The sequence below is a fragment of the Ammospiza caudacuta genome, chromosome 21, assembly GCF_027887145.1.
Source record: "Ammospiza caudacuta isolate bAmmCau1 chromosome 21, bAmmCau1.pri, whole genome shotgun sequence".
Lineage (NCBI taxonomy): Eukaryota > Metazoa > Chordata > Aves > Passeriformes > Passerellidae > Ammospiza > Ammospiza caudacuta.
This window is the reverse complement of record NC_080613.1, coordinates 11300070-11323679: the sequence shown is the minus strand read 5'-3', so window position 1 is coordinate 11323679 and position 23610 is coordinate 11300070. Positions and strand designations below refer to the sequence as shown.

The window sequence follows — 23610 nt, the reverse complement described above, 5'->3', positions numbered from 1 at the left end:
CTGCTGAAACCTGGAGAGATGGTATCAGCTTGATGGGGGGCTGGCGTGATCAAAGGAACTGGGCTGCACACAATGCGGGGACTCGATAGCCCTTATCTGTCATCCCCGAGGTGCTAAGGGCCCCGGGGGCAAGGGGCGGAGGGGGCGGCTGGTGGGTGCTGCAGGGCTGGGTGCGGGGGCTCCCACCGACCTTTCCCTGCTGAAACCTGGCAAATACTGAGAGACAAGAAAATTATCCCCGGCTCTTTCTGTGCCTGGGAAAACCCTTGGGAAGGATTTGAACACTACTCCAGCTGCAGAAGCAGAATGGCTGCTCACCGTTCCCTAGGGAAGGTTTGGGGACCACAGCATCCCCCCTTCTTGTCCCCTTGTCCCACCCCACTGTCGAGAGGAGCCCCCCAAGCCTCGGGCCCCACACCACACACTCGCATGGGTCTCAAACATGGTCGTTTAATAAAATCTCCTTTTAAAATAACTACAATTCATACAACAACAACGAGAGGTGTGGGAAGAGTGGCAGCAGCCCAGGGGAGGGGGAGCGCAGGACATGGGAACAGAATCTGTGCTGTGATGGCCTCTGTCAGCCACCCCGCCAGGGACAGGGACAGTCCCATGCCACCACCACTCACCAGCACATCTCTGCCACTGCTGCCTGCCCTGCCCATGCCTGCCTGAGTGTGCAATGGCTCCGGTGAGCATACACGGTGACCTGTGTCCATGACAGTCCACAACAGGGCCTGGACATGAAGCCACGCCTGTGCAAAGTAACCCAAACCCTGTTCTGGGCCTTCCACTGGAGGGGTTCATGGCCTACACACCCGGGAGGGTTGGAGGAGCAGCACTGGGCTCCAAGCAAGAACATGTTGGTGAGGCTGGATGTGGGCAACATAGGGGTGCAAGGAGTGCCTGGGGCCCAAGAGGTGCCTGGGATGGAGCAGTGGAGACTGTCACCTGCCACAGAGGGATGCTCAGAGAATGCACAGTGTCAGGCTCCACAGGTATGCTGCCCGGGCATGGGCTCTGTGGGGTTTGACGCAGCACAGCAAAGCCCCCACGCCTTGGCTAGTCCCCTCAAGCCACCCCAGCTCCCTCCAATCCTATTCCTTCCTCCTCCACAGCCACATAAGCTTAAAAACAAAACCTTGAACACTTTTTCTGAGCTTTTACCCCGCTGAGGCCTAGGGTAAGAGACAGCCCATCCTCTGCCCGCACAGACTGATGGCTCCCAGGCCACAGTGGCACTGGGACTGTCCTGAAGCCCAGCACTCTTACTGGGGTCAGAGCACAGGGCAGCATCTGAAGGAGCAGCCTGGGGACTGATGCCAGTGCCTGCTTGAGCTGCTCCTGCCGTTGGCTCCTGGAGCTCTATCCTGCTGCCAGGAGCTGCCCAGGCAGGGCTGGAGGAGAATGGGCACTGAAGCCCTCAGTGATGCCACCTGCTCCAGGAAAAGGCTCCATCTGTGGCAGAGGTGCTCTGGGCAGGCTGGCAGCTGTGATGCCAGGCATGAGCGTGCCCAGCCCTCCTGGCCCTCTTCTGCTTTCTGACCTTCTCTCTGGCTCCTTCCCAGCTGCTATGCATCAGTCTAGCTTCAGCTAGGGCAGCAGCCCCCTCCTCAGAGCCAACTACAAAGGGACAGCGCCGCAGCCCCCCCTTCCCCCACCAGTTTCTGTGCCAAAGCAGCCGCCCCCCTGCGCCCGCGAGAGCTGTGAGCAAACGGCAATGCAGGGACGCGATCACAGCAGCAAAGAGGACAAGGACGCTGGAAACGGGGGCGATCCCCCCCCCATAGCTGTTAGTGGGTGTTTATTGGGCAGGCGTCGAACAGTCTGGCAGCGTCCCTCGGCCCAGCTGCGGGCGCTCCCCGGCTCGGCCGCCCCGCTGGGCGCAGGACACGGGGCGTTACTGCTGCGGCTTGGGGCTGCAGGGGTGCAGGGACGAGTCGTCAAACAGCGGGTTTCTCACTTCCATTTCTCCGGTCTGCCGCGGTGGCGGGAGAGGGATGGCGGAAAGAAAAGGTGGGAGGTCAGAAAGCAGGTTGGGATTCAGCTGCCCCAGCCCAAGGGGTTTGGGTCTGATCCCCAGACCGGCAGGGAGGAGGGAGGAGGGGAAGGGGGCTACCAAGTGGGCTGCAATGGATGACAAACACCAGGACTTCCGTCACCCTGGAAAGGTGCTGCCTTCCTGGCAGGAGGGAATGAGGTGGGGTTATGTGTGAAACCCAAGGTTTTGGGTGGGATGGGACCCCACAGTTAGGCTGGGGACCCCAGGACAGCAGTCCTAGCCCTGCTGGCAGGAACATTTCTTGATCCGACTGGGGACCCCGGGATGGGCTCCACAGCACGGCTGGCAGGAATTGGATGCCCTGTCCAGACTGCCTGCCTGCGATCAAGTGCCCTTTAATGGGCCTGTAAAGACCCACTGATGACCCTGGATCTGGGCCCTGATGGCCGCGCTCCGCAGCTATTACCATGTAAAAGGCTCCTCTTCGTCCCTTTGTGCTCTTTGTAGCCAGGGCTGTTATGCCCGTCCCCAGAGTCCCCTGCTCGCCAAGAACACCCTCTGGCTGTGAGGGGTCTCATGTCTGCTCCAGGCCTTGGGAGGGCACGAGGACGAGTCCCCCAGCCCCGTGCCTAGGGTGACCATGCCCCTGTCGCCAGCGGGACCGTGGGTCAGGTGGGCCAAGGGCTGCTCCAGTCATCTGCTCCCAAGGAAATCCTTGTGCCAGGACATGCATTCCTGCCCACTGGAGAGCTTCAGTGGGAGCTGGCCAGGGACATGGGGGCAACAGAGGGGCAGAGGTTGGACCACTTATAAGTTTGATGAAGAACACGTGGAAAAGGCTCCTCACACTGAAGTGCACGTCCCAGGCACTTACTGGACACCCCCACAGGCACAGGGACCCCTGGCTCTCCTGCACCCACATACCGGAGCCAGCCCCGGGCATTCATACACGGTGAAGTCTCCATCCTCATTCTCCTCATCAGATGATGCTGAGTCCGGCAGCTTGGGCTCCTCTTTATGCCTGGGGAGAAGAAGATGTAGAGAGGAGGTGAAACCCAGTGGGACGATGAGGACCATCCCAGTTAATGGCAGGACACGTTGTCTGCTACCAGGCTGCTTACTTCTCCAGGGAGAGCATCTGCTGCTTTTGGTGCTGGTAGTGGTACATTTGGGCACTCTGAGCCAGCGTCTTGTCCCCAGGCTGTGGAGAGAGCAGGAACAGCTGTGGAGACTGGGCTGTGGAGGGCCCCAGGCTGGCTGCTGGAGGGCCTCCACCGTGTGGGAATCCCTCCAGCAGAGCACTGAGTCCCGTGTGCCAAACACCTCACAGTGCGGGACATGGGCACCTTACCGAGATCTTGTCATAGGGCAGGGGGCTGGCTACTCGCTGGGCTGAGTAGTCTGCTTTCTGTGCCAGCCTGACCTCCTTCTGCAGCCTGCCAGGAAGGGGCATTGGAATCACAAAGCTTGGAAAAGTTTTCTAAGATCAAGCCCAACCCTTAACCCAGTGCTGCCGAAGCCCACAACTAAACCACATCCCCAGGTGCCACACCCACATGTTTTTTGAACACTTTCAGGGATGGTGACTCCGCCACCTCCCTGGGCAGCCCTTCCTAAAGCCTAATGCCCGACCACCCTTTACATGAATCTTCCCTAATATCCAACCTATATCTCCCCTGAGACAGCATGAGGCCATTTCCTCTCATCCTGTCCCTTGTTCCCTGGGAGCGGAGCTGACCCTCCCTTGGCTGCCCCCTCCTGTCAGGGAGTTGTTCAGAGCATGATTGTCCCCCTGAGCCTGCCTTTCTCCAGGCTGAGCCCTTCCAGCTCACTCAGCTGCTCCTCATAAGACTTGTGCTCCAGACCCTTTGCCAGCTCCATTCCCTTCTCTGGACATGCTCCTGCCCTGCAATGTCTTTCCTGCCATGAGGGGCCCAAAACTGAACCCAGAATTTGAAGTGCCTCACCAGTGCCCACTGTAGGCACAATGACTTCTCTAGTTCATCCTAGAGGATGTGGGGAGCCATAGGAGCAGACGACTCCATTGAGGAGCCAGTGACCCTTGGAGGGTCAGCCCTGTTCCCTGTGATGGCAGCTGTGACAGGCAGAACCACCTCCATCCCACGGGGCCTGGGCACAAGGCACCAACGTGCTGGCAGTGTCAGCACCCAGTGCCACAGCGATGCCCACACCAGGTGCCATCTGCTCCCAGGAGCCTGAATCTGGCACGGAGGTGTCTCCCTACTGTCCTCCTGCCCCAGCCAGCTGATGCCGTGCCTTGGCAGGACTACTGCCCCTCTTCCAAGCCTGGGCAGCGTGGGAATACACTGCCCTGGGCACAGAGTCACTGAGGGACTGGCCAGAGCCCCAGCTCACCTGTACCAGCAGATGGCTGCCACGATCAGCGCTGAGATCCCGGCCACCGTGCACACCACGATCAGCCCTGTCAGGTGGAGAGGACAGCAAGGGACAGCAGGTGAGCTGGCAGCATGGTGACACCAGCCCATGCTTCCCTGGTGAGGATGTGAAACCTCTTCCTCTGAGTGCCAGGGTCTCACCGAGCACCATGTTGTCATTTTCAGGGATGGGGGACGCCTCCACCGGGTACTTCTGGATGGTGGCAGTGGTGGGGAAGGTGGTGGCTGCCATGGTGCCGGTGGGATCCTGCTGCAGACGCCCCTCTCTCAGCCCACTGGCCACACGCTGTCTGCCACTGTTGGGCACCAGGGTGGCTGCAGGAGAAGACAGAGCAGTGGTGAGTGGTGCCCAGGCAGCACCAGAAGGCAAACCTGCCAGGGGTGCAGGGTCTGGCTGCCAGGGGGTCCCTGGCACCGCCAGGAACAGAGATGAGCACTTACTCCTGGGTCTGCCATCCTGTAGTGGGTGGTGGCGAGGAGCCTCCTGCCTGGCCAGCACATCCGCAAGAAAATCAATTTCTGCCTCCAAGCTGGGAACAGAGGTCCGTCCTATGGGAGAACAGGTGTGAGATGGGCACTGTGGGGTGCAGGTGTGTGCCCACCGCCAGGGCGAGACCAGTACCCCCAAGAAGGGGCTCCTGTCCCAGCTCCAGCAAACACAGGAGTTCAGTCTGAGGCCCCTCAGATGCAGCTCTCTGAAAGCTGGGCCCCAGGACCCACACGTGTCCTTGCTGCGTTCACTGGGATTTTCACCCCACAAATGCTGGAGGATCAGGAGCAACAGCATCTGCCTTCATGCCAGAGGCAGCAGGTCCTGCAGACTCTGTGAGAGAGGGCAGGGTGCCAGCACCTAATGTGCAGGACCTGCCCCTGGGGTTACATAGCAGCTCCGAGGAAGGAAGGATGGGAGCTGGACCAGGACAGATACTCCCCATCTGCCCTGCTGCCTCAGGGGTGAGGGGCAGCTTCAGCACAGTTACAGTCAAGGGACACCCCAAACACTGGTTTTCACCTCAAAAATAGACCAGGGTCCTTTATAGAGCAGAGTGGCTGGAGCCACTCCAGAGCAGAGCTCAGCTTGGTTGTTCAGCAGAGCATGGGAGCCCTTGCTCCAGTAGAGAGGTTGGCTCTTGCCCAGCGCCTGGTGGGATGCAGCTCCTCTGGGAGCCCCATGCAGCAAGGGATGTACCCCCAGGGGCTGGCCCCAGCAGCATCTCACAGGTGGCTGTCCAAGCCCACGTTCCAGCACAGTGCCCACCAGGGACATCTGCTCTTCAGGGGTCTCTTGCAGCATTAGGAACAGGCAGGATCCCACTCTGGCCTGAGGTGACAGCATTGCAGCAAGAGTGGAGTCGCTCTTCTCAGGCTCATCAAGCAGAGTCCAGCTCTGACACTCACCACTGCTTTTAACAGAATTAAACTGAAACATCAAAGGCAGTAGACATCCCTGTCCCCATCTCAATCCTCATCCTACCCCTGCTTTCTTTGCCCATATTCAGACTGTCCCCTTAGAGAAGCCCTGGGGCCTAAATCCAGACACACTAAGGCAAGGTGGTACTGGCACATAATTCAAGTTCATAAGAATTACATCTCTGGAATCTGTCCTCATATCCAGTGTTTGGAAATAAACCTTGATTCCCTCTGGAGCCGTGCACAACCGCCACCTTGCTGCCCCATGACTCAGAACCACATGAGCCAAAAAAACAATTTAAAAGGGGGACACTCTTGCTTTAAACAAAAGCACCAAGAGTCACTGTCCCTACATCCTCCATGCCCTGCTGTCCCCAAACTGCCCCCAGCCTCCTACCCTTAGCTAGAGCCCTGGGTTTCCCTGGCTCTTTGCATCCCAGAGCAGTGCCATGGTCAAGTAGTGCCAGGTTGGGGCTGTGCCAGTGCTGTGCCCAATAGGTGAGTGCCATGGTGACAAAGGGCTATCACAGGGCCAACGTCTCCCAACGGGCAAGGGAGTTGCATGGGACCCAGTGTGACAGCCCTGTGCCTTAGGGGGACATCCTGGTGCCCAGGATTGGGATAGCCCTGTGCCAGGGGACACCCTAATGCCTGCGATGGGGACATTTGGCTCCTGCTCACCTCTGTACTCAGGGAAAAGTCTGTCTCCATAGGGGACAACCCTGTCCATCCCATGTGTGCCACCACCAGGCTGCACTGGTGTTGGATGTGATGTGACTGGAAAAAGGAAAATAAAGTTGAAAAAACAGCCAGAGCAGCTGCCAGGTTCCTCAGTCTCCCACCCTGTGGGGGTGTGTCAAGTGGCACATTGGAAACTGAGGCAGTGGTTTGGGGTCCTGGCATTGCTGCAGGGCCTGGGTTGTGCTCCTTACCTGCACTAACCAGCTTTATCATCACATTCTCTTCAAGTGGCTAAAAGCTGCCTGCCTCCCATTCTGTGTGGCAGCTAAGCCTCCCCCAGTGATGCCACAATTTCCACCAGGCCTTTGAGGGCACTGAGGGCTGGGTCCTGCCAGGCACTGTGGGTGTGTGAGATGCTGCCCTGAGCTGCTCCAGGGAACAGGGGGCCGAGGAGAGCCCCAGCTCCTGCCCCAGGAGCAGGAGCAGAGATGCAGGAGAGGAACAGTGTCCAGGGAGGGCACACAGGGCATAGACAGGACAGGGCACACAGGCCATGCTCAGGGGCACTCAGGGGAGCAGGCAGGGCTTGTGCAGGGTTTGGGTGCCCCCTCATGGTAGTTGCCACCAGTGCTGCAGCAGGATGTCATGGCCAGGCTGGCACACAGCCCCCCAGTCCCTCTGCTCTGCCCCTGGCGCTCCTCAGGGCTCAACCTTGGGACACACACCTACCCTGACAGTTTGGGGAAACAGGGACCAAGAAGAGACACATGAGGCTTCTGCCCTGGGCTGAGGAAACCTGTAACTGACAGTGTCCACACGAGGGCACAAAATTCTTATACATCCACTAACTGCTATAGTCCTGCCCAGGATGGCTGCTGTCCTCTTTGATGCTGGTGGCACAGCGAGCGGGGAAGGATGAACATCCATGTCTGTGAGCTGAGGTCCCTTTTCCCAAAGTGCTTCCTGCAGCCCAGTGGGGCTCCATGCTGGTCAAGCACAAGCAGGATAAGACCAACTATCACAAAGCACATCGCTCCAACCCATCACAGCACAGACACATGCAGCACCGTGGAGCGCATGGGATTTTGGGGAGCTCAGAGCCCTGTGCAAGACAGCAGCAGCCAGGTGCAGACAGCCAGCTGTGGGATGCAGTGTACCCAGATTCCATCCATTCCATCTCCATCTCATCTCTGTGCCAGGTATGCCAAGAGCCTTACACATAATGGCAGGAACACTCACATGCCCTCCTGAGACCCCAAATGGTGCGTTTCACCTCAAGAAGCTGCTTTTGGCAGAGGATCCCTGGCTCCTGCCAGAAGCAGTGGGGATGGCACAGCAGCAGGATCCCAGGATTGGTGTCACCAGCAGTCACAAGTGGCTCAAGGATGTGTAACCCTTTAAAGGGTCTGCCTACACAGCAAAAGGGCTGCATGGGTATCCCCTTCAAAGGCTTAGGCATCCTTGGGCTACAGCGGCCCCCTGTTTGCCTTGCATCTCCCCCTAAATGCAGCTATCACAGCCCCTCTTCATCCTCACAGCCCTCTCCAGTGCTGCTACCAGGTAAAGGTACAGGCAGGATGAGAAAGAAAGCTCCCATGACAAAACAAATGGTGCCTCCCTGCCAAGAGGAGCTGGACATCCTCAGAATGCTAAAACAAAGGATTTGGGAGGAGATCCCCTTTTTTTATTTAACACAGTTCCCACACTTTTGCTGCCACAAGCTAGCAGCATTGCTTGGGACAAGAGGATAGGACTGGGAGAGACTTTGGTGTCACCATCCTGCCATGGTGGGTCCTTAGAGGATGGTACCATGGTCCTGCATCTCTCTGCATAAGGATGCAACTGTGGGCACATCCTTCAGAAAGGAGCTGGGTTGCTATGGAGATGCCAGCACATGTGCAGCCCTTGCGAGAGGGGAATTTGCTCTCAAGACTCCACATTAAAAAATGAACTATAAACAACTGCTAAAGCCATTCAGTGCCAGTGAATGAAGAACCTGTGGCAGGGGCACTGACTGCTGTTAAACACCAAGTCTAGACCCTATTCCTGTGCCAGCTCCTCTTATCCCCCCAGCCATCCCTCTCATTTCAGCCAAAGGGTCTTGCTTTGGGGGTCTCCCCTCTGATTTACAGGGTAATTCTCCTGCTAGGAGAAATGGCACTGAAGGCATGCTGGGTTCTGACATCATCCGTGTGCCCACCTGGGCTGAGCCATAGGTGAAGGATATCTCCAACTGCCCCCCAACAGGACCCTGAACATGCTCAACAACACAAAGCAATCCCCTAAAACTCAGAGGATCTCTCCATGTCTGCATGGAGTTCAGATGCAGGGGAACCTGCTTCCCTGGTTCAATGACCAGTGCTTGGCCATCCTGCATGCTTTTAGAAGCTCCCCAGGAGTTGGGAACCCCTTAGCAGGAGACTTTTGGGGGCAGCGAGAGTGAAGAGCAGGTGGAGAAGGGTGGGCTGGGGGAGATACCAATAGGTTCTGCACCAGGAGGTGACTCAGGTGCTCCAGAGTACCTTGAATCCAGGCAGTCCCCAGCAGAACCTGCCAGGAACAGCCTGAGGGTTTGGCCAGTCCTGGCCTCTTCCCCAGCCACAGAGGCCACTCCACTTTATAGCAATAAATAATTGTGTAGAGCCATAATTATGGTCTTAACTTACCTGTGAGGTGAGCTCATGATAAGGGGGCACAGAAATAACTCTGCCACAGCTTTCCAAGCTGCATGAAGAGTTGACTGTCACACTAAAATATGCCTATGCCTGGCCCCCAGCACTGTCTTTGCAGCTGAAGCAGGGGCACAGGTGCCACAGCCGCACTGGGAGCACCCTTCAAGCACTGCAGTAGCAGTGGGATGGCTGACCACAGGCTGCTGCACCCAGGCTGCCACAGCCCCACAGATCCCTCGGGGACGGAGCCAGGAATGACACCCAGCACAGCCTCGGTGCCCTGGTGTGCAGCCAGGGACTGGTGCTCCCAGTCACAGCTGACTCCAGCCCTCCCAGCATGGATGCTGGGCATCACCCAAGGAGGAAACAGCAGTCCTGAACCACCGACCAATATCTCAAACCAAAGGGAATCAGGCACTGAAATCCCACTGGCACCCTGGGATGGGTGAGGCCATGGGCAGCACAAGTCACTGCTCTGTGTGCTGAAGACGGCTCCCCTGCTCCTGCAAAGCCTGAACCCTGGAAGAGCCAGGCAGACCGTGAATATCCTGGAGATCCCCAGAAGCTGCCTGTCCTACTCCTGTCCTTGGAGCTCCCCACAGTGCTGACAGAGCCAATCACCAGAGCAGGATGCACGTAGAGCAGCACGGGTTTGCCAGCCCAAAACCACCCCCCCAGCTGAGGTGAGTGGGATGAGAGGGAGAAGAGCAGCTGCCTCCACACAGATACAGCTGCCATGGAAAGAAGGAAGAGCATGGGGTGCTGCTGGGCTGGGGGGCTGTCCTGAGGCACAGAACCTCCCAGAGCTGCAGAGGGGCAGGGTAGGTGTGCAGGCACAGGGGTGGAGGGTGGGTGCACCTACCACTGGGTGAGAGCTGCCTCTGGACACAGCGCCCGTGGTCGTCCTCCTGGAAGGGGGGCAGGCAGGGCCCACAGGCTCCTGAGCCTGGCGGGCAGAACTCCCGGCGCTGCAGGGCACAGTCCAGGCTCCGGGGACACGACGCTGCTGTGGGGACAGGACAAAACAGCTCAGGAGGGGGAGAGGGGTCAAACACCCCCCCAGGTCTGTTCACAGCTTTTTGAAGAGGGACCCAGCTGCCCCGGGCTGCCCATGGCTGCCCTGCTGCAGCTCCCAGCTATCAGTGGGCTTCACCACAGCTGCCCCAAGACCCCAGTTTGCCTCCACAAGGCCATTACCACCTGGAATTAACCACGAGCTTAATTACCGAGGAGTTGGACTCGATGATCTTCATGGGTCCCTTCCAACTTGAGGCAGTCTGTGACTCCATGACATGCACAAGGCAGTTGCAGTGATGAGCATGCAATGCCCATACCCCCCAAGGGTCCCCAGCCCCAGGGTGCCACCATCCTGTGGGACACATGAGGGAGTGCTGCAGCACCAGGATCTCCTGCTGCTGCCTGCCCTGCATGGGGAGATGAAATCCAACCAGCACAGACTGATGCTGGTGTGGTGACTGTTAAATCAAAAGTCACAAACTCCCCCAAAGCCTCAGCAGGATGTGACAGTGCTGTGACTTAGGCTCCCATCCCTTCAGGATTCCCTGCAGGAAGCAGTGGGAGCCAGCCCTCCCCGGCACTGAACTGCACCCCAAACCTCGCTCACAGTTTCATGGGGCATCTCATGCCACTCCCTGGGTACAGGCATGAGTCCCCCAGGTCCAGCCTCACCAACCCATTGTGCCATGGCAGTGCCATCGTGGCTGGGTCTTCATCCCAGGAAGTGGACCTCTCTGGGCACAAGGTCCCCATGTCCTACACAAAGCTGAGTCCTGGGCCAGGTGATGGTGGCAAACCACGTGCAGAGCTGGAGACAGACAGGAACTGTGACACAAGGGGCCAGCACTCAGGTACCACCGGTGGCAGGGGGCTCTTTGGGGCGCAACCGGGTCCCAGGTTTGATGGTGACACTGCTGGTCCTGCTGCAGCTTGGAGTGTCTTTCCCTCAAAAGTGGTGGCGCTGTGGAATCAGCTGCCCTTCAGTCCACCCAGCACTCAGGCTGGGCACAACTGCGTGGGAGGAAGAGCTGGATAGGGCCACAGCTAGATGGGGTTGCACAGCTGGCTGAGGGTGTGGCACACAGCTGCCCTATCTGCCCCTCACCTTGTCCCTCACCACGCCGGCAGCATTCCCGCAGGCAGCAGCAGGCAGGGAGCAGCACTGTGGGGCTGCACTGGGAGCAGGGCCAGGCTGGCAATGAATCACAGCAGGAACAGGCTCCCAGCACCTGCCCACGCACCCCGAGCAGTCCCTGGCAGCCCTCACTGCCTACACTGGCACCAGCAACTCACCGGCCACCTGCCTGTCCCTGTCCCTGTCCCTGCGCCCAGGGACGGCAACACCTGGCACAGCCCTGGCGCACTCCAGCACTGATGGGGCAGCACCAAGCACACGGCTTAGAGCCCTAAACAGGCTAGAGACGGCAGAAGACGAATCATGAAAGCATAACAGTTCTGCTCCCCCAGCAAGGGTGCAGGAAAGACATCACCCCAGTGGGATATGCAACCCCCTGCTTTTTGCATGGCCATATTTCACCATCAAACTGCTCCCTGGAGGGTGCAGCTGCTACTAAGAACCTCCAGCCTGTGCCCAGGCAACTCTCCACTCCACTCCATGAGGAAGTCATCACCTTCCCCACCTTGGCTGCCACTGGCAAGGGTGCACCAACTGCAATTTCAGTGCTGGCTGACCCCCACACCAGGCACAGCTGCCTGGAGGGTGTGGAGAGGGTGGGGGAAAGTGTCCACTGTGCCCATGGGAGCTGGGTTTTTTGCTGGACTCTTTGTTCCCTGGGGATAGTGTGGGGCTTGGCCATGTGGCTGGGGGGCAATTAGTGCTTAATGGGCAAATAATCAGATGTCTAAGCACAGAAATTGGACTTGGCTCCTGGCTTCACCTCCCCAGGGTTACTCTCAAGGCCACTCTGTTTAAAAAACAGGGCAGGAGGTGGTCGTGGCACTGTGCAGCCTTAGGCTGGGGACATGTCACAGCCCCGTGGGGCAGTGGGGAACACACCTGTAGGGGCCCCTGTCTGTGCCACAGGCTCATGGAAACACTTCCTCCCAAAGCAGGTGCTGCCAGAAGCTGATCACTGGCAGAGGAAGTGACCCCAGTGTGGGTCACCCCACAGAGCCAGACACCGACAAGAGCCTCAGAGCCACCTTGTGAGGAGTGGTGGGTGCAGAGCCCTGAGCCAGAGCCCAGCAACTGGGTACATAAAGCCCAGGCTGGATTCCAGTGAAGGCTGTTATCTCTGTTTGAGGAATGAGTTGTGCTTGCCCAGCTGTCACTGGCTGCAATTCAGAGCTCCCCATGTGTCACCAGCCAGTGACTGGTGAGCTGGCATTACTGCGTGGGCACCCTGTGGATTGAGGGGGCCCACAGGGGCTTTACTCCCTGAGCCCACCTCAAAGCCCAGCAGTGAGAATCCTTTGTTGGTGGGAGTGGGCACCTCAGTGCCATGCTAGGTGATGGGAACCGAGCGCTCTGTGTGCCACCACCCAGGTGCCACATGGGCACATCCAGCCCTGACCGCTGCCACCCTGTGGGGCTGTCAAACTACACTGCCCCAATGCTGCCCCACCCTTGCACACTCACACATTCCTGTGGCTGGTGCCACCTGTCCAGTGCTTGAGCAGGCACACGTTGGGTTCCCCAAGACTTTGGCCATGGGTCCCCCCCTCCTGAACACTCACCTTGAGGCAGAGTACTTGGGCTGGCACAGTATGTGGGTCCCAACTCCACCCAGCTGTGGCCATGTCACCACCATGCCACCCACCTGGTAACAGTGCCAGGATGCCTGCTGCAGCTGCCAGTCTTGCCTCTGCAGCTGCAGGGCTGCTGCTGAATCTGGGGAGTTTGGGATCCCCCCACCCCAACCACAGTCCCTGCTTAGCACCAGTGCAGCCCAGCATGGCCTGGCCACAAGTGGGATGGGCAGAGGGACCCAAGCTGGGGTGCAGCTGTGGTCCTGTGAGGACCATAGCCCTGAACGGTCCTGCCAGCAGGACAGTACAGACCAGAGGAGCAAGCAATGAATGATATGGAATGTGCAGCCAGCACCAGACACAGCCCAGCCAGGATGCTGCTGTCCAGGCGTGCCAGGGGTGTTCAGAGGAGGGGGATGCTCCAATTGCTGATATTGCCCTGCCATGGTGCTCAACTCCTGTGCAGGTGGGCAGGGAGCCCAGAACAGCACAACTGGGGTAACCCCTTAAACCAAGCTCAAGCCTGGGCTGAGCTGCTGGTGCTGGAGGAGCTGAGTGACTCCCTGCAGGCAGGACCCCAGCCCAAGGCCGGCGGGACACAGCAGCTGGCACAGACACAGCAGGTGGGCATCAGCTGGGAACACATGTAAGCAGGAACAGACCTGTGCCCAGGAGGAAACATGGTCAGGTGAGCAGCAAGGCCTCTGGATGTGTTATCCATGGGGGAAAGCTGAGCACAAAGCTCCATCCCCAAGGACTCACCCTGGGGAGAGCTGTGCCAGGCATCTAGGGTGGCACTCAGCAGAGTGCTTGTGACAGGGGGTGCCCAGGCAGGGCATAGAGCCACCAGCAGTCTCAGACTGGGTGGAGCAGCTCTTCCATACTCATGCCAAAACATACAGGTGAAAAAGAAACAAAAATAAACCCAAGGAGGACATTTGTGTGGCCAGGGAGGCAGGGACTGCCCCTGCTGCGTCACTGCTGCAGATAGAGAGATAAAAGTGAACGTAAGAGGATAATTAATTAGCACCGAGCACTGCTGTGAATGTTTAAGGTCCTGGCAACACCAACACCCAGCCTCCCTCTCAGCTGCCAGCCCCGGTGCCAACAGTGGGAGCTGGCAGAGCCCACTGGGCCTGGGCTGAGCCCACAGGGCTCTGGCTGCACAGCCACGTGGGCACAGAGCAGCCTGCCCAGGACCACTGGGTCTAGCCCCTCTGTGGCAGCAGGACAGGGCCCCTGGTGGGACATGGGCAACTGAGGGGGGATATTGGGGTGTCTGGGGAACAGGGTGCCAGTCTCACTCCCACGTTGGGCCCCTGCATGCCGGCTGAGGCTGAGGCAAGACCACGGCAAGGCCGTGACAGAAGCCCAGCAGCGGCAGCAGCCCCCGCAGGGCCTGCAGTGGTGTGGGCTCTGCCAGCTCCACTCCAAGGTCATTCCTTCTCCTCTTCTTCCTCATCCTCCTCCAGCCAGATAATGTGGGAGCTGCTGAGGGCCCTGCCTGCAGCCTGCCCTCCCAGTACTTCCACTGCCAGCTGGCACTGGCCGTGGCTCCCTCCCAGCTCTGCAAAGTGCTCCTGGCTCTGAAGGAGGACTCTGGAGCAGGCCCAGGGCAGGCTGGCGGGCAGGCATCAGGCAGGCAGGCTGGCATGATGCCCCCATCAGACCTCAGCCCCCGAGGTCTCACTTCCCCCTGTCCTGGGCAGGGGCAGTGCTGCTGTTCAGCAGCAGGCAGGAGCAGGGCTTGCTGAGGTATCCCAGCACCTCACCTGCCCTGCCCCATGCCCAGGGATGTGGCTCCTGAAGTGAGTCAGAAGCAGGGACTGCCAGCAGCTGCTGTAGCAACGCCAGGCTGGATGCTGTACACACCAGCCACGGGTGACACACCAAGCAGAGGTGACACACATCAGTCACAAGCGACACACAGAGCGACTGCAGGATGGACACTCCGCTGGTGGCCGCAGCTTGGTGGGCTTCCTGACCCAGCTGCATCCACCTGCCCTGCTGTCTCTTGCACTAGGAAGCAGGTGGATGGGGACTGGGCTGAACCCCGGGAGCAATGCCCACTCCTGGGCACAGCTGGCATCACTGCTGGGGCAGTCCCTGTGCCACTGCCAGCAGCTGCTCACGTCACTGCCGTGCTCCTGCCCTCGAAAATGCAGCTGCCAAGCCCCCTCTCTCCCAGAGACAGCGGAGCAGCGCTGACCCCGCAAACCAGGACTGGGGGGATGCCGGTCACATCACGTCACCGCTGGGGACAGAGCATGTGGCACCAGTCTGACCCCATATCCTGCAGCAGCACCGCTGTGTGCTGGTCCACCAGTAAGGGAGCAGCTGGAAATGCTTCTTTGTGCTTCAGCAGATTTAGTCAGGCAGATGCAACATGTCACCAGCTCCCATCCCTGAAGCCACCAGGGCTTGTGTCCTGACTCCCAGCTTTGGCTGGTGGGTGCTGAGGTCTGGCCCAGCTGGCAGAGATGATCTCCAGCACAGTTTCTGGCATGGCCAAGAAATAGTGCCAGCAGCCTTGTGCCACAAACTGGGGACAGGGAACACCTGTAGGGAACCCCTGGGAGCATTCCCCATGCCTGCACAGCAAACACCTCTACTGCACCCTGCTCCCACCAAGGGGACAGTCCCACTGATGGGACAGTACCACCAGACACAGCCCCACCCAGGAACAATGGACAAAGGCCTCATCCTCACCACTCCCCCACCTCCCACCCCCATCCTCACCCAGCTGCTGCTGCTTTGGGGCCACCAACCCTGAGCCCTGGGCTGGGCAGCACAGGCAGTGTGGTGGGCACCCATGCTGCAGCCCTGAGTCCATCATGATGGGCTTCCAGAGCCTTTCCTGCTTCACGCTCAATGCCAAGGGGGAAAGGGAGGGCCAGGAGGAGCGGAGCCAGGTTCCTGCAGAGGTGGGGAGATGCCAAGCCCTCGGCATCTCCAAACACATTGCCTCCCAAACATCAGTGTTCCCCCAGAGTCTGTCCCTGCTCTAGAGGAGACCCCATCTACAAGCACACCAAAATCCCAAGTTGCTCCTGTGATTCCAGGCTGGGGCAGAACCAGGCAATCTCCAGCAGGCTGAGGGAATGGAAATTTGTGCCATCACTACTCAAAGCACTTAACTAGGCCAGAAACATCCCTGTTCCCTGCCCTGGCAGCCTGCTGGATTGGTAGGGCCGTGGGAACAGGAGATAGCACCAGGATGGTTGGAAACTGCTCCAGCAAACCACAAATCCAGACCCCAGCAGAGACTGGGCAGAGCCAGGAGGTAGCAGAGAACATTGCTCTCCCTGCCTGTGGCTGGTGTGGAAGGCATCAAGCCAGTGAGGGGCATCCCAGCCTCAAGAACCCCAAATGCTGACAGCCCCAAGTGCAGCCCTGCAGAGCTGCCACAGCCAGGATGTGCACCACTGCATCCCACCTGTGTCCCTGCTGTGCCAGGGGGTCTCCAGCCACAAGTGGCTTCAGACATTCAGGAAGAGAAGAAGTAATAAAAAAATCCAAAGGCAAACCAGGTGCCATACGCCCTTTCCCCAGGCCTACCCACCCCAACCTGCTGCTGGCTTTGCTCCACTCCATGCACACCCACACCCACCTGTGCTGGGGACCCCGGCTGCCACCAATGTGCCACTCATCCCCGTGCATCTGGCTGCTCTTTGCAGCCTGAACCACCCACTTTGAGACTTGTTTATCAGGTTTTTCTCAAGTAAATACCAATGAACTTTGCACATGCACTGAGCCTGCTGGGGCTGGGGTTGGGTTCTTTAATTCCCTTCTTATTGGGCAAGTTTTGCACCACATCACAAGTGAAGCAGGTGGTGGCCAGGGCTGTGGTGCACAGCACCACCTGAAGCACTGAGCAGTCTGGAAGGAAGGGAGTGGGGTCCAGCTCCCTCCTAAGGGCATTCCTGGGCACTGACCCAGCAGCAGGAGAGCACCCCACGGGTACACACTTGCCCATTGAGCCACAGCCCTGGGTTAACTCTCTCTGTGTGATGGCAGGGAGGTGGGAGAGGGCAGTCCACCCCACAGCTCGGCACCCAAGGAGCTGCCAGGCCAGGGCCACCATAGCTCAGCCATGTGAAAACAGACACAGGCTCCCATGCACTCTCACTACTCAGCTGGAAATATCCATCCAGAGCAGCAGCACCACTGCACCTGCCAGGGCCAAGATTCTCTTTAGCAAAGCCAAAGCATTCCACACCACCACCAGAGACATCTTGTAGCCCTTGGGAAAGAGGCATGAGCAAAATTTTGCTGATGCCTCCAGCGGCTCAGAGGTGGCATTGTTCAAGGTGGAGATTCTGTCTGTCTGTCCAGCTCCCTTTGTCTAGTCATTGCCTGGCACCAGCCCTGGTACTCCCACCAGCCCATGACCCTGAAACAGATGCCTGGGGACATAGCTCCTCACCCATGAGTGCTGGACCCCCTGTAAAGGGGTCAACCTTTACAGCTGTTGGAATAGTCTTTAGAAGAAGCGTCTTTGGAACAACAGTCTTTGGAACAAGGGCTATCAAGGGGACTCCAGGTGGGCACCCTCCATGTTGGTGGGCATGCAAGAGCAGAGGCAGGCAGAAATGCTGCAGCACCCACCCTGCTGTGGCTGCACCCACAGCTATGCCTGCACTGATTCAGCCACCACCAGTGATAAAGACCTGCAGGGCCATTGTGCCCCATGGAGCGGAACCCAGAAACTGAGAGGCCCCATCAACACAGAAACTGGGTGTCCATGGGATGCACAGCTGCATCCTAGGGGTGCTGGTGCACGCAGCATCCGAGGGCTCTTGATAAAGGGCTGCAGATGGTGCCAAAAGAGCTGGACCTAGAGATTTTGGGGTATATGCTGCATAGGAAGAGTCAGCTCAGGGAAACCCTCTCCTTCCTAGCCAGGAATGATTGCTGCAGGATGGGTCACATTACAGCAGCTCACCAGGTTGCCCTCTCTTCTGATTTAGGGCCCTCTCACTCCCTCTGACAGGTGCAAGATGATGAAGTCCCCAAGGCAGAGCAGCTCCTTTCCCAAAAGAGCAGCCATGAGTGCTATGGGTGCACTGAAGACCTGCACCTTCCACACCTCCTGTCTCCATCCCCACCACAGTCTCCTTTCTGTAGGAAAGGAACAGGGGCCAGGAGCCCAGGGAACTCCTGTATCCTGATGAGTCAGGGTCCCTGACAGCACTCTACAGACATGTCACCCACCTAGTGCCATGAGTTCCCACCCAAACAGGGAATACCTCTCAAAAGCTTTGCCATCCTCTATCTGTGCAGGAAGTAGCCCAGCGTGTGCCACAGTGTGCATGGGTTAACAGGGGCAGCTGCAGCCCACGGTGCTCCAGGGCTCGATAAGGCAGGACCAGGACCTGCTCTGGCTTCGTTTCCTTCCACCAATTCAAATCTCACTCCAGGCACTTAACGGACAGTTTCTTCCTGTTGCAATTCTCGTTAGCTCACAAAGTGGCTAATTACAGGCCTGCAGCTGCCATTTGGAGCAGCAGCAGTGCTGGGTTATGCCGAGGCACAGGAGGGAGATACCTCAGTGCTGGCAGTGGCATTGGGGCCAGCCCCAAGGGTTTAGGGATCAGCCGGCCCAGGGGAGCCACTACTCCCTTCAAGGACCAGATCCAGAGCTCTTGGTGGGGCCCCAGCACCAGGACACAGTGTTTATGGATTTAATGCACGGGTGGAACTGATGGCAGCTTCTGCACCCTGTGCCAGGGACCCAGCACCTTGGACATGGGGAGAGGCCATCCCATCAGCCCTCTTGTCCCCGGGCACCAAACCACCCATCCTGTTCACAACATGCCCATCGCTCTTGTGTGCAGCAGCCCCCATTAACTCTCTCCTTCCAGAGTCCCCACTGTGCTGTCACTCCTCCTGTCTCCAGCATTGCCACACCTCTCCTGTCCTCAGCACACTGTGCATCCCGTGACCCCTTCTGTTCCCCCTGCCACACTGTCACCCCTGATAGCCCCCATCACTCCTCTAGTCTCCAGCATCTACCACCAAGCTCGGTGTCCCCAGTGCCCTGCCCAGGCTGTCACCCCCTGATGCTGTGCCCCCCCAGAAGCAGCCGGCAGGGCTAAGCCGATTACCTCCCTTAATACCCCCATGGCCCAGAAGAGACAGTTCAGGCAAACATCGATGCACCTTCCCTGAGCTGCGGGGAGACTCAGGCTCTCTGGGAACTGAGGGATCCCTGGGGTGGGGGAACAGTCTCCAGAGCTGCCAGGAAACTGCAGATACAAAGGACGGGACCCCGCACAGTGCAAGCAGGCCCCTGGCTCCAGAATCCCAGTCTCCCCACCCTGAGCTCCAGCTCTCCACGCATCGGCATCCCCAGGGTATTGCTGGGGTGCACACGGATTTGTGAGTCCCCACAAAGCTACAGCAAAAGGGATGAGGGATTTTCACCCTATCTCTTCCATAAACTCTTCCTTGATGCTGATTCTGTAATTGGAATTATCAGACATCTTTCCACCCATTTCCCCCCCTCAGGCCTGCAAATGGAGCCCTGCTCATGTCCCTGGCATGGGTACCAGCTCCTTGGAGCCCTGTGGGATGCCTGTGGTGCACATCCCAGCTCCTCCACACCTCACACCCACAAGGGCTCCTTTCCCACAGGAAGAACCAGCTGAGCACAAGTAACTCCAGATAACAAGGTGAAGGCATTATTTCCAAGAATAAAACCACATGGGCAGCACCCTAGCTGCTGCCTGGAGAAACACCTGGTCTGCACCAGTGTGGCAGAGGACCCCCCACCACGGGAGGCTTGAAGGGACGTGGTGACTGGATGGGATCACTGCCCACCACCACTCCCAAGGGGGACCCAGACAACCTTTCCTGTGCCTCAAGAAAAAACTGGGGCTGCTACCTGCAGACCAACCCAGAGAATGCTGCAGGGCTGAGATCACTCCCTTCATTTGGCAAGGCAGCCAGGCCCCTGCAACCACCACAGGTGCAGCACCAGTCCCAATGTCTTGCTCCCAAGAGTGGCTTGGAGCTGCAGCAGCTTCAGGGGTCAGCATGGGGGTCCCTGGGGCTACTGCACCCACTGAGTCCCAACCCTGCTCCCAGTGCAGCGATGGACAAGCAGGCAAGGAGGAAAAGCTGAGATGGACAGTCCCACCACAGGCTCAGCCTGGGAACTTCCTAGGGGATGGCTCCTGCCTAGCCATGCCCAGCTGGGAATTTTGAGCAGTACCTACACCACTGCAGAGCAGGGGCAGCCAGTATCAACAGCAGCATCCGTGCTCCCACCCACGTCCCTGCAGAGCAGCATGAGGAGGAGCAGCAGTGCAGAGCCAGCAGGTCAAACGTGGCCAAATGGGTCACTTGGACTGGAAACAAAACTCAGATTTTGCTGAGCATCTTCTCCAGATGTCTGGGATGTGAACTGATGGCTGCGGCAGCGGGGTTCAGGATTATTAAAAAAATGGGGTTCTAGCCTGTCATCCCCTTTGGAAAACTGGGGTCTTTTTGTTTACAATAATAACAATGATAATAATAGATGAAATTTGGCAACCTAGTTACTCAAGAAGCGGGGAGAAATATGGCTGTCACTCATGTTCCAGGAAATGAAGCCAGAAAACGAAGCAAGGCAGGCCCTCTGCCCAAAGCCTGGTGTGATGCATAGACATGTGGGAGAAAAAAGCCCAGCTGAGGAGTAGCAAGCAAACCTAAACCACCTGCAGCACCTCCAAAGCACTGCTGCCCTTTCTCCAGCTTGGATCAGGCTCACAGCAAGATGAGGATGTTACTGAGCCACGTGCAGCTGCATCCCGGGAGATGGCATCTGCTGCAGGGGCTCTGGGTCGCAGCGCCAGCCAAGGAAAGTGAGGAGGAGGAGGAGATGCCAACCTCCTGAAGCTTTCTGAAGAAGCTTTGATGGAGCTGCAGAGGCAGGAGGACATGAGTATGGTGGTGCAGGACTTCTCCCTGGATCCCTCCTTGCCAGGAGCCAGTTTCACCAGCATACCACAGAACAGAAGCTGCTCCTGGGCTTGCCACCTCCACTCGCAGTCACCCCCAGAGAAAGCCAATCTTGGCCCCATCTGCTCAGAAAGGCAATTATAAAGTGAGAAGAAACAGCCAATGCTTCCTGTGCCCCACTGCACTCACAGAAAGGTGGTGGGGCTGGGACAGAGACTCCTTTGCCTGCCCAGCACCCTAGGGACATTTTCTTCCACCATCCCCAGGAGAAACCTATCTGGAGCTCCCCACTGCCACCTGCCATACAACCTCAAACTCCTGGCAATGGGATGCTGCTGTCGGGAACAGTGCAAAGACACCATCCCCAGCTTCTCTCAGGGGAAAGAGGTTGAGCTGAAAATCCAATCCCACATCTGCCAAGAGCATGTAATATCCCAGCACTGGAACAGGCTGCTGATGTGGCGCCAGGCCCCTCATGCTCACCTCATCTCCAGCATCCTCCTAGTGCTGGGAAGGGGGGGGAAGGGAAGAGGAAATTGTCACCACTCCCTGACAGCACCTGGGCACAGCCACCCCAGCAGCCCCTCAAGTGACCCAGCCCAACCAGCACTGCCAGGCCAGATGATCCCACACTAACCCCTAAATTCAGGAGGAGCAGAGATTATGCTGGATCACTGGTGGCTCATCTGAGCCCGGATCTCCTTCCTCTCATCTCAGCCTGTGTTAGCAACACCTCTGGCTGCGCCCCCCCAGCCTTGGCTCGTGGGAAGAGGGGGAGCGCAGGAGCATCCCCACCTCTGCCTCCAACCCTCCGACGTGGAAACACACAGACGCTTTGATATTGCAGCTTCCCGCCGCCCCTCAGAAGCACGGAGAGGCCACCCGGCCCGGTGACAGCAGGCTGCCCGCCCGGCGTCCGCCAGCCCGGCGTCCGCGCTGCCGGGAGCCCGACAAGGGAAACAATATCGGATTCGCAAACAATGCTGGGAGCCAGGAGGCCCTTGCCGGCTCCTGCGCCAGCCAGGCGGAAAGCACCTGCCCGAGACAGGCCGTACCCAGGCAGGAACACGGCACCTCCCGGGGCGGGCAGCCACAGCCTTCCCCGCAGGCAGCAGCGGGGCCTGGGGCTGCCCGGGGCTGTGGGGCCGCTGTTTGTGCCCAGCACAGCTCTGCGCACCCCAGCAGCGGGCACGGCGCAAGGGGACACGGGGCACGTCCGGTGCCACACGCCCCAGGAGGGGAAATGTCCTAACCCAGACCCCGAACCTCAAGCAAATTAAACCTGAACGCCCCGAAACAACCCTTCGGCAGACAGCAGGGCGGTGCTGCACGGGAAGGCGCGAAGGCCACCCATTCCTTCTGCCACGGCGGAGAGCAGAAATGTCACCGTCACCGGTGTAACGGGGCGGTGCTGAGGCCGCTCCCGGGGCAATGAGGCAGCTGGGCAAACAGGGCTCCCTCCAGCGCAGCCCCGGAGGCTCCCCGGGTCACTGCAGCGCCCTTATTTTTTTCTTTGTGGTTTTTGATGTTGTTTTAATTTTTTCCTCCCAATAAAGGTGCTTCATGAAGGCCGCTCCCATGACTACGTGCTCCTTCCCCACTCCAGGATCCACATCTTTGGGTCCCTCCAGCCCCCTCAAACAGCCCCTGGGGACCAGCCCCGCGGCGCTGCCACCCGCTGCCAGGCCCCTGCCGGCAGCAGCGGGCAGGAGAGTGACGGGGAGGCGCTGCCCGTCCCCGGGGAGCGCTGCGGGGTGGGAGAAACCCCCGTGGAGCTTTGTGACGGGGGCATCTCCTGTCTTGCTCCACCCAAGAACACGAACACTCACGGATGCTGATCTCTGGTGGGGATGGGGATAATGAGGGAGAAGAGGGGGAGCAACCGCACCAGGGTTCGTCGTAGGAGAGGACACGAGCATCTGCGGGGGAAGGGAGAGGACACGGAGACGGGAGTGGGGGGCACGAGGAGGTACTCACCGGCACGGGCGAGGCGCAGACGGAAGGATCCGAGGGCGGTGAGCAGCAGCAGCAGGGCTCCGCGGCGGGCGGCAGCGCCCCGGGCCGCCACCATCGTCCACGTCCACGTCCACGGACACGGACACGGACACGGGCACGGACACGGGCGGGCGCGGGGCCGCGGCGGCTGCGGGCGGCGGGGCGGGGCCAGGCGGAGGGCGGGGCCAGGCGGAGGGCGGGGCTCCAGCCCGTTTGGGCTCCACCCCCGCCGCCAAGGCCCGGCCCCGCAGCCCCCGCGGGAGCGCTCGGGCCTCAGCGGGCCGGCGGCTCCCCCAGTGCTGCGGAGCCCGACCCAGGGCCCAGGGCGGCTCCAGAGAGCTGGACACAGACCTTGGACAGGGGCCTGGAGTGACAGAACAAGGGGGAACGGCTTCCCACTGCCAGAGGGCAGGGTTACATGGGATATTGGGAAGAAGTTTTTCCCTATGAGAGGGGAAAGGCCCTGGCAGAGTTTGCTCAAAGAAGCTGTGGCTGTCCCTTCCCTGGAAACGTTCAAAGCCAGGTTGGACAGGGCTCTGAGCAAGTGGCAGATGTCTCTGCCATGATAGAGGTGTTGGACTATATGACCTTGAAAGGTCCCTTCCTCCCCAGTGCAGTCTGTAATGCTGTGTTAGGATCTGGTTATTCCCCCAGTCCCACATGAATGGCATACTCTGGGAGTGATGAGCTGGGGAATGTCATCTGTCAGTCGTGTGGCTGCTGGGGTAATGTTTAGGCTGATGGCTGGAGGTATCTCATCCCT

General features: G+C 58.9%; 1 protein-coding gene across 1 annotated transcript; it reads right to left on the bottom strand.

The window, feature by feature from the left end:
* Positions 1-1703: 1703 nt before the first annotated feature.
* Positions 1704-23007, bottom strand: NPDC1 (neural proliferation, differentiation and control 1). Its single transcript, XM_058818336.1, has 9 exons — positions 22830-23007; positions 10045-10188; positions 4861-4968; positions 4561-4734; positions 4379-4445; positions 3354-3438; positions 3124-3203; positions 2927-3023; positions 1704-1978 (listed from the first exon to the last, which is right to left on the bottom strand). Exons 1-9 carry the CDS (start codon positions 22921-22923, stop codon positions 1901-1903), a joined length of 927 nt encoding a protein of 308 aa, XP_058674319.1. The 5' UTR covers positions 22924-23007; the 3' UTR covers positions 1704-1900.
* Positions 23008-23610: the final 603 nt, after the last annotated feature.

Bases quoted from the DNA above. Each gene is read 5' to 3' on its own strand.
- NPDC1 (XM_058818336.1), bottom strand. From the start codon at position 22,923: ATGGTGGCGGCCCGGGGCGCTGCCGCCCGCCGCGGAGCCCTGCTGCTG. The intron at 10,189-22,829 runs GTGAGTACCTCC...CTGTCCCCACAG, and splicing joins TCTGCGCCTCGCCCGTGCCG to CAGCGTCGTGTCCCCGGAGC. The intron at 4,969-10,044 runs GTAGGTGCACCC...GTTCTCCCATAG, and splicing joins GAGGCAGCTCTCACCCAGTG to GACGGACCTCTGTTCCCAGC.